A 13,567-nucleotide genomic window follows, 5' to 3' on the forward strand; every position below is an offset into this window, starting at 1 on the left:
GAGCCACTCAATCTACTTGATAAAATAATTTAACAGAAGTACTGTTCCAGGTAGGCTTGGGCATTTCGGGTATCGGTTCGGTTTGGTTCGGGTATTTTGGGTTTAGGGTAGTTCGGATAGGGGCTAGAGGATCCATTTAGTACTTGACCTATTTTCGGTTCGGTTTGGTTCGGATAGTTTCGGGTTCGGTTCGGTTCGGATAGTAAATGTAGGAACCGGAAAATATCCGGAAAAAGTTCGGTTCTCATTTGGATCCGGTTCGGGTTCGGATAGTTCGGGTAGTTCGGATAATTTGGATAAAATATCGGTTATTTAGGATAAAATATCAAATAATTAGGATGATTTAGATAAAAAATTTGGATATTTCGGATTACTTCAGATATTTCGGATAAAACTATCCAGATAGTTTCAGATACTTTCGGGTAGTTTGGATACTTTATAATAATTTAGCTATCCTCAATTATTTTCATATACTTTTAATAGAATTTTAAATTAAAAATATATATTTAGTGATGTTATATGTATATATAATTAATATTTTTATATATTTGGGTACCCGTTCGGTTCTCGGTTCGGTTCGGTTATTTCGGATATAAAAATATAGGAACCGTTCGGGTATTTGAGGGTATTGATCCGGTTCCGGTTTCGGGTATTTCGGTTCGGTTCCGGTTCGATTCTTCGGTTCTGGTTATTTTGCCAGGCTTAGTTTCAGATACTCTTAATCTCTGCAAGGTTGCCGGTTTGGAAATAAATGAATCCATACCATTTGCATAAGATTCTTTTTGTACTATCTGACAATGTAGGTGCCGCCATCTGCACAGTTCAAACAAATAACTTTCTGTCAGTTTCCAAGCTATTGTAACCATCCCGAGTTGTGATATATGGAAAAGGGCTTAAGAGAATTGATTTGGTTACCTATGTCACCAAAGTTGACTTACCTTTTCTGGAGCACATTCTGAAAGAACTTCAGAGTTAAGCGTGCTTGAACTGGAGTAGTGGAAGGATGGGTAACCTATCGGGAAGTGATTCGCGATAGCCTGCGAGTGAGACTAAAGCATGGAAAAAGGTCGGGTGGTGATTGCAGGGTCAGTAAACAATGATTTCGAGCATCTAAAAAAATTAACGGACCGATCGCTGGAACGGGATGGACCCACGAGCCGAGAGAGCGGGCGTGTGTGGCCCATTAGCTGTGGGCGGTCGGGGCGTTACAGCTATATACGTGTGTTGCACGAATAAAGAAGTAACTAACCGTAAGTCTGTAACCATAGGATCTATATTTCTTCAAGTTGTAATGGGTTAAGCCAATACTGGAAAAAAATTAGAAAGTAATGAAAAGTGTGTTTAAAGAATTAATATTGAGTTGGCAAGTGGCAAAGGGAGTGCTAATAGCCGTCTTATGCTGCTCGGATTCAATCCATTTTGGGAATGACTATTTACGATGTTTAATTCCGGCAAAAAAGTGATGCTAGTGACGGATCCAGAAATATTTTTCACCCAGAAACCATCTTTCTTCTTACCCAAAAAAAAAGTGTGTTTAAAGAGTTGACGTAACAAACTATTCCGCTGATTCTTCTTCCGACTCCGAATCACTCATCTGGAACAGAGCTTCGAGTCCGAGAGACTAATCATCTGTGATTCGCCTTAGAAACCCTAACTGGACGAATAGATCAAGAACGGTTGGTACGGGAAACCGCCGCACCCTCGTTCGGTTTACGTCCATTTCCAATTATAATTGGGCTGATTCATGTATTGGATTTTTAAATATATTAATTGATTGGGCTTACTCATAAACTGGACTTAAAGCATATGTAACGTTTTCATTTTAACTGAATTTAGCCCAAGTAAATTTTTCCTTCTTTATTATCGAGATATTTGATTGTGATTTGTGAATGCGAACGAAGATTCTCGGCAGCTTTCAAAAATGATGAAAAGTGGTAATCATGAAATTTACCCAAATTATTTTGCTTCCAGATCAGTTCGATTAGCCGATGCATTTATTATTATTCTTGAACTTATTTCTTCTGGTGATCCGTTATTATTTAATTATTTCGATTATAGATTTCGATCATGCAACAAATCTTCACCGTCATAGTTTGTTGCTAATGGCGACAAATTATAATATTTACTTGTCGCTAAAATGGCAAATCTATATAGCTCTATATATTGCGATGAATCTTATGTTTTCATACATATCCGTTGGCATCATCATTGGTCTCTGGCTATTTAATATGGTTACGTAGTCTTCGTCATATATAATGATTGTATTTGTAATGACCCACCTCCACTATCCCCACTATCTCCACCATCTCCACCATCCCCACCACTCCCACCATCTCCACCATCCCCAACTTCTTTAAAGAGAAAGAGAGAGAGAGGGAGAGAGAGAGGGAGAGAGAGAGAGAGAAAGCTCACCTGAGCTCGTCGCCGAAGCAACCGTGTGCCGTGATCACGTTCAGCTTGCCACCACCGATAAACGCCCTAGGTAACCGCCGAAAACCGCATTTCTTAAGCTCATTTTCGTTTCCGTTTAGTAAATCACCCATAACTTCCTAACCATTGATCATCTCGTACATCCAAGGCCATCATCGTGTTCCTCTCGTCGAGACGAAGCCGTAGACACCAACCACGCCTCAAACGGAGCCCGGACGAAGCCGCACGCGCCTCCCGAAGATTCGCCTCGGCGCGCGCGTGAAACACACGCGCCACCGCCTTCCGCCGGAGCCACCGCGAGTTCCGGCCACGCGCCGCCGTCTCCGACCAACGTTCGCCGGAGCTGCCGTGACCGACCACCGTCCGTCCGCCGCCGAGAAGCCGCCGCCGCGTCGCCGCCTCGCCGCCGTTGATTTTCAGGTAAGCCGCCGGGGACCGACACCGGTGACTCGCCGGTGACTCGCCAACTCGGCCGAGTCAACCCGGTGAGTCATCTCGGTGACTCGGTCAACCTGTGGTTTGACCGGTTTAAATCGATTTCGATTCGGTTAGGTTAAACCGGTCGGATAAAATCATATGAGTACGGCTTATCACCCGCAAACAGATGGTCAGTCAGAGAGGACTATTCAGACTTTGGAGGATATGCTCAGAGCTTGTGTTTTAGATTGGGAAGGTAGTTGGGTGAAGTATCTACCTCTAGCCGAGTTTGCCTACAACAACAGCTATCATTCGAGTATTGGGATGGCACCATATGAGGCTCTATATGGTAGGCCTTGTCGCACACCACTTTGTTGGACGGAAGTGGGAGAACAACGTGAGATAGAACCAGCCATGGTTCAAGAGACAGTCGAACAGGTCGAGATGCTCAAGATGCGGCTTAAGGAAGCCCATGACCGTCAGAAGAGTTATGCAGATAAACGGCGAAGAGATTTGGAGTTTCAAGTTGGCGACCTAGTATACTTGAAAATGAGGACATTTCAGGGAGGATCTAAGACCCGGAAGCTAAAGAAGCTTAAACCAAGATATATGGGACCATATCCTATTTTGGAGCGGATTGGAGCAGTTGCTTACCGACTAAATTTATCAGGAGAGTTATCAGATTTCCATGACGTGTTTCATGTTTCCGTTTTGAGGAAAGTAGTGAGAGAGCCAGAGCTCATTTTGCAGCAACCACCTAGAAACTTTGGCAAAGGGTTACGTGGGTTGTGCCAGCCAGTAGAGATATTGGATCGCCAAGTGAAAGCAGATCGTGGAATGATGACCATGTTGATCAAGGTTCGTTGGGAGGGAGACGGAATTCAGGAGGATACCTGGGAATCCGAGCCCCAAATGAGGATTGATTATCCAGAGCTGTTTCGGGATGTCATTGGAAAGTTTGGTGATGTGAATTCGGGGTCGAATTCCTTGTTAGTGGGGGAGAATTGTAATGACCCACCTCCACTATCCCCACTATCTCCACCATCTCCACCATCCCCACCACTCCCACCATCTCCACCATCCCCAACTTCTTTAAAGAGAAAGAGAGAGAGAGGGAGAGAGAGAGAGAGAGAGAAAGAGAGAGAAAGCTCACCTGAGCTCGTCGCCGGAGCAACCGTGTGCCGTGATCACGTTCAGCTTGCCACCACCGATACACGCCCTAGGTAACCGCCGAAAACCGCATTTCTTAAGCTCATTTTCGTTTCCGTTTAGTAAATCACCCATAACTTCCTAACCATTGATCATCTCGTACATCCAAGGCCATCATCGTGTTCCCCTCGTCGAGACGAAGCCGTAGACACCAACCACGCCTCAAACGGAGCCTGGACGAAGCCGCACGCGCCTCCCGAAGATTCGCCTCGGCGCGCGCGTGAAACACACGCGCCACCGCCTTCCGCCGGAGCCACCGCGAGTTCCGGCCACGCGCCGCCGTCTCCGACCAACGTTCGCCGGAGATGCCGTGACCGACCACCGTCCGTCCGCCGCCGAGAAGCCGCCGCCGCGTCGCCGCCTCGCCGCCGTCGCCGCAGTTGATTTTCAGGTAAGCCGCCGGGGACCGACACCGGTGACTCGCCGGTGACTCGCCAACTCGGCCGAGTCAACCCGGTGAGTCAACTCGGTGACTCGGTCAACCTGTGGTTTGACCGGTTTAAATCGATTTCGATTCGGTTAGATTAAACCGGTCGGATAAAATCAATTGGAAATCGGTTAGGGAAAACCGGATTAATTAATTAATTAATTAATTAATTAATTAAATAATTAATCTTTGACCAGCGGGTTGACTTTTCCGTAAATACCCGTTTTAAACCGTTCGAAAGGCGTTCTGACTCGAAATTTCGATCTGATTTCAGATTTGGAGTCCATTTGAGCAGCTGGAGTTCATAGATATCTCTTATTATTGCTAAGGTGAGGGTCTATTCCCTAACTCCTCTTATTCGGCTTAGGACCTCGAATAAGTATAGTTTATTTCTAATGTGTGAAATCGAGTCTGTCATTGCTTGTTTAGTTTTAGGTTCTTTGCATAAACCGGAACTAGGGGGTTAGAGGATTCAACATTGATTGTTTCACTTAATGTAAATTCTTAGCTAGGATTGTTTTTGTTTGGAGACGGATACAGAGTCGGACTGCTGTATGCCGGATTGTATGGAGGTCACGGCCAACTTTAGTCGACCGGTTGAGCCGTAGACTGGAAGTGTCGATAAATCGTCTACGGGCGTGTGTTACCGAGCACTTTTTCGGTGTGTGTATGAACCGAGCACCTTTTCGGTAGTGTTTTGGCCTGTTAGTGGGCGGCGAGTGCGCACCTCGCTAGGACCATTGTTTGTTGCTTGAGTACTTTAGGTACTGTGTTTGACATGCATTAGAATTAAATTATATTTATTTGGAGTGCTATGTCCGGGTCCATGGACTTCGGGGTAGCATCCCATACCTCGCTGAGCGATTCCCCTGTCGCTCACCCCTCATTCTTTCCCCTTTTAGGTGAGACCAATGAGCAGGAGTGATTATCGGACCGGTGCTATTGGGCTTTTGGGCTTCTATCGCTTTTACCGCTTTTATCTTTATCGGGCCTTTAGGCCTTTGGACTTTTATCGTCTATGTTATTCCTATTTCAGACTTTCGGTTTATATCGTATTTTATATTTCGGATGTTATCGATGATGGGCTTTTAGGCCTTTTGTTATCGTATTGACTTTTATATTATATGAAGATTATTATTATTTGAGTTGTATTATTATTTTTTTTCCACTTTTATCAATTTATTATATTTTGAAAGTGGCGGGTGTTACAGTATTGTTGCTATATTTTTTGTAATAAGTTAAAGAATTACATAGTCACTCGGCCAGCCCTTGATCTGCCCTTGATCTCATATATATATGAATAGAAACTAGAAATTATTGTTATAGTTTATCTATAATCTTTTTCAATGTTTTGTTCACGACTAAGCTAGTTTCCCCGGAGATGATGCATTGATGCATCTAGGGTAATAACTCAGCTCTAGATTCATAAAGAAAATTGTCTCTAGATACAATATCACTTTTCTTTACAAAGTGAGATAAGTTATTCGCCTCTTATTAAACAAGAAATTAAGCGAAGTCAAGAATCATATTACAAATACACACAAGAACGAAAATGACATGTTGCAAACAAGTTTTCTAAACCAAGTTACTAAAACTGAAAATAATGATAACGTAATAAACTACATTGAAATGATAGAAAAGTAATATATAATGTTGAAGTCTAAATTGTATTATTATATTTAACCAAAGAAAAAATGATATCGATGTTATGGTTTTTGTTGTTAAATCCCCCTATATATTAAAAGAGAAGTAACTTTAGTGATTTCTGGTGACGTGTCGTTCATAGGTGAAGTTTCAAGAAAATTGTTATAATTTGATTGGTCGATGATTTTTAATTTTTATTTATTTAATTTTGATCTAAAATTTAAGGTAAGTCAAAAATCATTTAACATCACTTGCCATATAATCTACAGAATAACACTTTATGAAAACTGATTCTCGAAATTATAGAAAGATTAATAATGTTTTATTTATTACTTTTAATATTTATAAACTATAAAATATAATGAACGAAATTTTATATAAGATAATTATAATTGTTTTATACTCTACTTGATGAATTGTATTCGAATATAAAATTATAATAATTATTTAAAATATTAAAAAATTCAAACATGTTTATTAATATTATTTTTAAATTATTTATCGTTGTTTAAAGAATAAATTTATCATAATTTTAAAATAATTTACAGAATGTTATAAATTATTAATAAAATTAAATTTACTTTATATTGAATATTTGTTTATTGTTAAATATTTTTTAGAATTTCTTTTTGATTTATTTTTTCCATCGACACTACTAAAAAGGAAAGCCTTCTAAATACTTACCTTATTTTGTAATTTCGATATATCATTTAATTCATCGATCCCACTATAATAGGAAAGTACCATTGAATACTAATTGCAAGGGAAAACATAATTTAATGACCAATTAACATCACTTTCCAAATGACTTACATAATATTATTAATAACTATTTATGGTAACTAATTGTCGAAAGTATGGTATATAAATCCATTTTATTAATTCAAATAAATATTTTGGATTCCAAATGACTTACATAATATTATTAATAACTATTTATGGTAACTAATTGTCGAAAGTATGGTATATAAAGTCATTTTATCAATTCAAGTAAATATTTTGGTTTATTATTTTATGTAGTCTATAGATATATTAGAATATAAAGTCATTTTATCAAATCAAATAATTTATTTTAATTCATCGATCCCCTATAAAAGGAAAGTAACATTGAATACTGATTGAAAAGGAAAAAATAATTTAATCTCTCTATTAACATTACTTGCGCAACAATATTAGTTAATACATGTAATAATTAGTTTCCTTATTACAAATGGAAAGAATTCTCTTGATTTTGTTGATTGATTTTTTAGAATTTCTTTTTCGATTTATTTTAATCATCGACACTACTAAAAATGAAATCACTTTAACACTTAACTTTTGTGTTTTCTTGATTCAAAGAACATATTTTTGCGATCATTTCTCTGTTTAATTCATTAAATACTCACTAAATATTTTAGATGTTAGAGAAACGAAATTAATTGACAAGATATTTTCTCTCCTAAAATCATACATTTAAAACTTAATATTTATGGTGAGACTTGTCAACCAAAATTGTGGTGCAATCTATTCACGAGATGTTCTCCTTTAGCTTTATTAACAAGATATTCCAAAAATAATATTACCTTATAAGTATAAGATTTATTGAGAATTTATTAAAGAATATTCTACTTCTTAGCTTATCATGCAAGCTAAATCAATGATAAATGTCTACCAATTTACTATAAATAAGACATTCACAGTAGAAGAAACAAAATAATTGAACTTTGTATTCTGAACTTTTAATGTTAATAATATTCTGAACTTTTTTTTCTTCTTATTTTAGAACATTAAGCTTTTATATTTCATGAGAGCTGATTTTTCTTTTGGTTTATATGCAGATACCCTATTATGACGATTTCTCCACTGAAGCTATATATGATTTGATTGTACACCTCTTTGATATATCATTTCGATAACATCTTTGTTCCTCAATCTGGTAAAAAAATTTTACTCAATTTGATAACATCTCTCAGCTAAATCATTTCAATAGCATCTTTTTGTGCTGCGAATATTTTTCTTTTTTTTGATTTGTAGATTTATATTATTGTTTAGAATTATAAGCTTATATATACACATATTTGTTTTTTGGTTTGCTGATTGTGATTTTGTTTTATATTTTTTCAGAGATGATTTGAGAGAAGTGGTCATATTTCAGACCTCTAAGAGTTCACCATTCCGATCCTGCAAAAGATGTACACTTAAAATGGTATTTTCTCTACTGTACATCAAAATTGGATAATCAATTGTATTTTTAAAATATCTATAGTAGGATGGTATTTTCTCTACTGAAATAATATCTTATTTTCTAATCTCATGCTTTAATATTTAAACTTTAAGGACAAGATTTGTTAATTAAATCATTAGTGTAAACTACTGCCGAGATATTCTCTTTTTTATATTTAAAATGTAATTTTAGTAACAATATATTCCATAAATAATCCTTAGGTAGATACATTTTTAAAATTAATTTGAGAACATTCTATTACATAGCTTATTGTGAAAGCTTAATATTTTAGTAAAGTCTAGCATTTTACTTATCTTTTGTGTTTTCTCGATTCAAATAACATCTTTTTGAGATCATTTCTCTGTTTAATTCATTAAATACTCACTAAATATTTTAGATGTCAGAGAAACGAAATTAATTGACAAGATATTTTCTCTCCTAAAATCATGCATTTAAAACTTAATATTTATGGTGAGACTTGTCAACCAAAATTCTGGTGCAATCTATTCACGAGATGTTCTCATTTAGCTTTATTAACAAGATATTCCAAAAATAATATTACCTTATAAGTATAAGATTTATTGAGAATTTATTAAAGAATATTATACTTCTTAGCTTATTATGTTTTTATCAAAAGAAAACGTCAGTAGATCAAATTAATTTTTACATGTTCTTTCAGGCTTGAGTTTATCAGAAGATCAAATTAAGAGTTTATCTTTGGCGGAGATTGAATCAATCATGCGTTTGAACGGAAGCTCATTTACATTGTTTAAGTTTTGAAACGTGTTATCAATAGTATACTCTTCTATTGGTTAAGATGTGGCTTTTGTTAGATTTTCTATTAATTAATTTTTTTTTGTTTTACTTTTGTGGAATTCGCGATATTGTAATGTTGTAAATCAATAATAAAGACATTTTTCTCACTATTAATAGGTGAGAGAGAGAGGGAGGGAGAGGGAGGGACGGAGAGAGAGAGGGAGGGAGAGGGAGGGAGAGGGAGGGAGGGAGGAGGGAGGAGGGAGGGGAGAGAGAGTGGGAGAGAGGGAGAGAGGGAGAGAGAGGAGAGAGAGATTAGTGTTTACGGTATATCCAAAAGTTTTGAGTTTATTGTTTATGATTTATCCGGTAAAGCCAAAGGGTTAGAGTATACTTAAGGGTTTAAGGTTTACCAAGAGTTTAGAGTTTAAAAATTAATGAATGTAATTTGTATATTTTACAATAAAAAATAAAAACCAACAGCAAAGTAAATTGCATTATATCTTGAATTAAATAATGTTAAGAAGATTTATAGTTTTCAACCACAAATAATGAATCATAACTATGTGATTATTATACATATAATGTATATTATGCATATACATGTCATTGTATGTAAAAATTAACTAACCATGTAAAATTAAACTAATCATAATATTAATATCCGCATATGCGATAAAATATCCGCATATGCGATAAAATATCCGCATATGCGATACCATATCCGCAGTCACTCCATAGAGAGCTGGATATTTAATCGTCGAGTTAATAGTTTTGATAAGCTGACAGAGTCTGATTCGAAAATCACCGACTGCAATTCGTATCTTCTCTCTGCTCAACCCATTTCTAACATTATTTATTCCATATTTATTACATATTTTGAACTTTTTATTCCATATTTTGAATTTTTTATGTCCTCAATTACATTCTGAAATGGTAAAAGAGTGTTTCAATGAGAATGTAGTGATAATATAAAATATGTTACCTCTGAAACTATATACTATTTATTCCAGATTTTGAAAATAAAATATCTTCTTAAACATACAAATTATTTTGGAACGTTGCAATTATACGTACACACAATAAATACCTCTTGATACTGAAGTTACTTTGTTCCATCTCGTCCATGTAAAATATTGAGCACCAACATTTTTTTGTACCTGATGCTTTCTCCCAAGGGCGGTGGTATTATGATATAAAATTTCTTACTTATAAAACTATGTACTACTTAGTTAATAATTTGAATATGTTTATGTCCGCACAGGGTGCAGGCCGGCCACCTAGTTTTACTTAAGTATAATTCTAGTTAGTGATAAAGTAGAAAGTTTAGTTCCCAAGTAATTCTCATTAATCTATACATTTCTCTAATTTTTTTCTAAATAACAAAATATTTATTTTCCATTTTCTTTTAGTTGATATATATAGAAAGATAGGATCGGATAGGATGTCAACATCATAGTATAATGTATCGAGAAGAAATCTATCTGTTATTTTCAATTAATGTTCATTGAACATCAACTTCCCTTTGTCCCTTGTATCATCACCCTTGTACTTTGAATAAGTCACTTCCTTTTTCCATTTCACGCTCATAATATTTTTTCTAAGACTGTAATTGTCTTTGAATTATATAAAACGGTTTGGTTTTATAAAACCAGTTTTTTTTTTTACTTTAGTCAATTGCTTTGTAATAGTACCTTATATGCATCATCCAATTTTTAGGTTTAAACCTGCATAATTCATATTATTGTTGTCTTTGTTTTTACTTAACACAAAAAATTTAATAGCACTGGCATATATAAATTAAAGATATATCTTTGTTTTTACTAAACGCACCAAATTTATTAAACTGACAGAAATAAGTATGTCTGCAAAGCAACATTTTTATTGAAAACTTTTATGTGTTATCAAAATGTTACTGATAAATTCTAGCTACAAATGTCAGTTACGTCTTTGTTATTAAACCTTGAAGAATATTTCTCATTCTTCCACTAAAAGAGTTCGAGACTTGAAAGCACCGTAGCCTAGTGGTTAAAGTTTAAAAGCTTCTACACCCAAGTCTGAGGTTCGAATACCAGACTATGCAATTTATTGCAGATTACAGAAAATCCAGGTTTCAAGTCTCGGAGAGAGCGATTTATTAAAATAATTATGCAGACTACGGAAGAAAGACTTACAAGGGATCTTTAACATGGTGCAAGTAAATTTGGCTAGGCGTGGATCTTCATAGGACGGCTTAGGTGATACAGTTAGACGTAGGTCTTCGTAAGGCAGATCGTATTGTTGGTTATCGAATCGTCTATGTAATCTTTCTCATATCGTAATTGTAAAATCATAATAAATCAGTGTTAAAAAAAAAGAGTTCGAGATGATTTTGGTTAGTTACAAAGACCAATATATAGTATATCTGTATATATGATATTTCTTTAAGCATCTCTCTCTCTCTTTTTCTAATTAAGAAAACATCTATCTTAATAATTTTGGCATCAAAAGCTTCCTGAGTTGAAAACTGTTTCGCAGTGTTTATTATTATAAACAATGTCTGGTAAAAGCTCATATTCGAAGGCTCATATTTTTATGTCTTTGTATTTTCTAGCCCATATTGTATTAGGGTTTCATACTTATATAATTCCCTATATAAAGAGCTCCTTATTGTCTAATAAAGATACAGACTTTCCCCTTATTTTCATAACATGTTATCAGCACGATAGCCTCTAGCCCTAAGCCCCCAAGAAATATTCCTCAACTCAGCCGAAAATCATCAAACCCTAAACGCAAATGAATCTGCCTCAGAACTTCAAAGAGGCCGTTCTCTCAAACCGTGAAGACCCAGAAAACGATCAAGATATCAACTCGAAGCCCTCGCCGAGACAAATCCGTCAGTGCAAACCGCTTGTCGATCTGACCACCGACGCGCCCTCATGCACAGATACAGTGCGTGCCAATTTGATTTGGAAACCAAATCCGATTCCAACAAGGATTTTCTAGCCAAACTCAACTCCTGTGCAAGATAAGTTTATCATACCTTAGTTGATTCATGTGATCCTGTTGGCGTTCATGTTATCTAATGCTCCTCGTGTTGTTTCATGAGACGAGGGAATTAAAATCTAATATCAACAAGGAGTTCAAGCCGAGAGGAGTTGTTGTCTGTGCGATCAAAGTCTCTTTTCCATTCAGATCAAAAGGAGTTCATAGGCGTTCCCGATTCGTCTCAGCTCAGCCTACAGACGATCTCAGTCCGATCCTAGCTCAGACGAACTCAGCCTCAGCTCGCATCCCGGACAGCTCGCGTTCCAGACAGCAAGCATCCCGTTCGCGACAACTCCAGCTCACAAACAGCTCGCAACCTCAGCCTCAATCCATTCGCGATCCGATAGCAGTCAGCTTGCGTCCCGTTCGTGTTCCAGTTTGCGGTTCATCCCTTTGGTGGTCCGTTCAACAAACATCTAAGGTTAAAGGTAATTCGAAACCTAAAAACTCATAATCGAATATGGATTGTTTGATAAAGAATTAAAACCATAAAACCCTATTCTTTTATGAATAAAAAACCATAGAGTAATAGATCAAAACCCCAAAGAGTAAATCGAAGCTCAAAAGTTCGATACCCTCAAACCCTAAATCGAGATTGATCAATTAAAATCGAAATCTTTAATGGTTTTGAATCTCAAATCGAATCTCATTGATCTAAGATCAAACTCGAAAACCTAAAACCCTAAAAAATATTCAATTTTTGCATAAATCCTAATTCGAAATCTGATTGATTGATTAAAACTAATTGAATGTTGATTGAGATTGAATTTGATCATGTTGAAATCGAAATTACTAGCTTTGATAGTTTGAAATTGAAAACCCTAATGCTTGAAACTTGAAATCGAATTGATTGTCTTGATCACATAGATTTGTTGCTAAGATTGTTTAAATCTCATACTCGAATCTGATATTGATAAATATGAATGAATTGAAATCGTATTGCTTGTTTTAATTGAAACCCTAACCGCCTGTTAGGATAAGTGTTTCCATATAACCTAGTCTTGATTGTTTGATATCAAATACTTGAATCTGAAACTGTATAATCCGGTTGAAACTGAAACTACATGCTAGGTTAATTGTTCTAGACTTGATCATACCTTGTGGCCGTGCAGCTTGTTGCATCATTCATACATAACCTATTTTGATCATATTGATTGATTGCAATTACACTTAGAATCTTATGCTAGGATGGTAATGAATTGATTCCATCAAGTAGCCGTGTGGCTTGATCTTTGACTTGACCGAGAGATTTGTTTGTGCATTACTGTATTGATTGCATCATGCATATTTCGTATTAACTGATAGAAACCACCTAATCACATGCTAGGATTATTAAAACTTGATTGTATGATCTGTTTGTTAATAGAAATTGCATGTTTTAGGTTTGTAAATCATATGCTAAACATTAAAATCAAAATCGCATGCTAGACATAGAAAATTAAATCGCATGTTTA

General features: G+C 35.9%; 1 protein-coding gene across 6 annotated transcripts; it reads left to right on the plus strand.

Annotated features, from left to right (window-relative positions):
• The first annotated feature begins 2,247 nt into the window (after positions 1 to 2,247).
• Positions 2,248 to 8,326, plus strand: LOC111207525. 6 transcript variants are annotated; one of them, XR_007325832.1, is made up of 5 exons: positions 2,248 to 4,070; positions 4,167 to 4,447; positions 4,758 to 4,812; positions 7,945 to 8,042; positions 8,231 to 8,326. XR_007325832.1 is itself a non-coding variant. In XM_022705672.2 (3 exons), exons 2-3 carry the CDS (start codon positions 3,007 to 3,009, stop codon positions 4,438 to 4,440), a joined length of 1,338 nt encoding a protein of 445 aa, XP_022561393.1. In that variant the 5' UTR covers positions 2,249 to 2,482; positions 2,579 to 3,006; the 3' UTR covers positions 4,441 to 4,812. The 6 variants fall into 6 exon arrangements, 1 of the variants encoding a protein (XP_022561393.1); XR_007325831.1 differs by having other exon boundaries at positions 7,945 to 8,307; XR_007325829.1 differs by lacking the exons at positions 7,945 to 8,042; positions 8,231 to 8,326 and adding an exon at positions 5,386 to 5,634 and having other exon boundaries at positions 4,167 to 4,613.
• Positions 8,327 to 13,567: the final 5,241 nt, after the last annotated feature.

This window comes from Brassica napus, chromosome C7 (assembly GCF_020379485.1).
Source record: "Brassica napus cultivar Da-Ae chromosome C7, Da-Ae, whole genome shotgun sequence".
Classification (NCBI taxonomy): Eukaryota; Viridiplantae; Streptophyta; class Magnoliopsida; order Brassicales; family Brassicaceae; genus Brassica; species Brassica napus.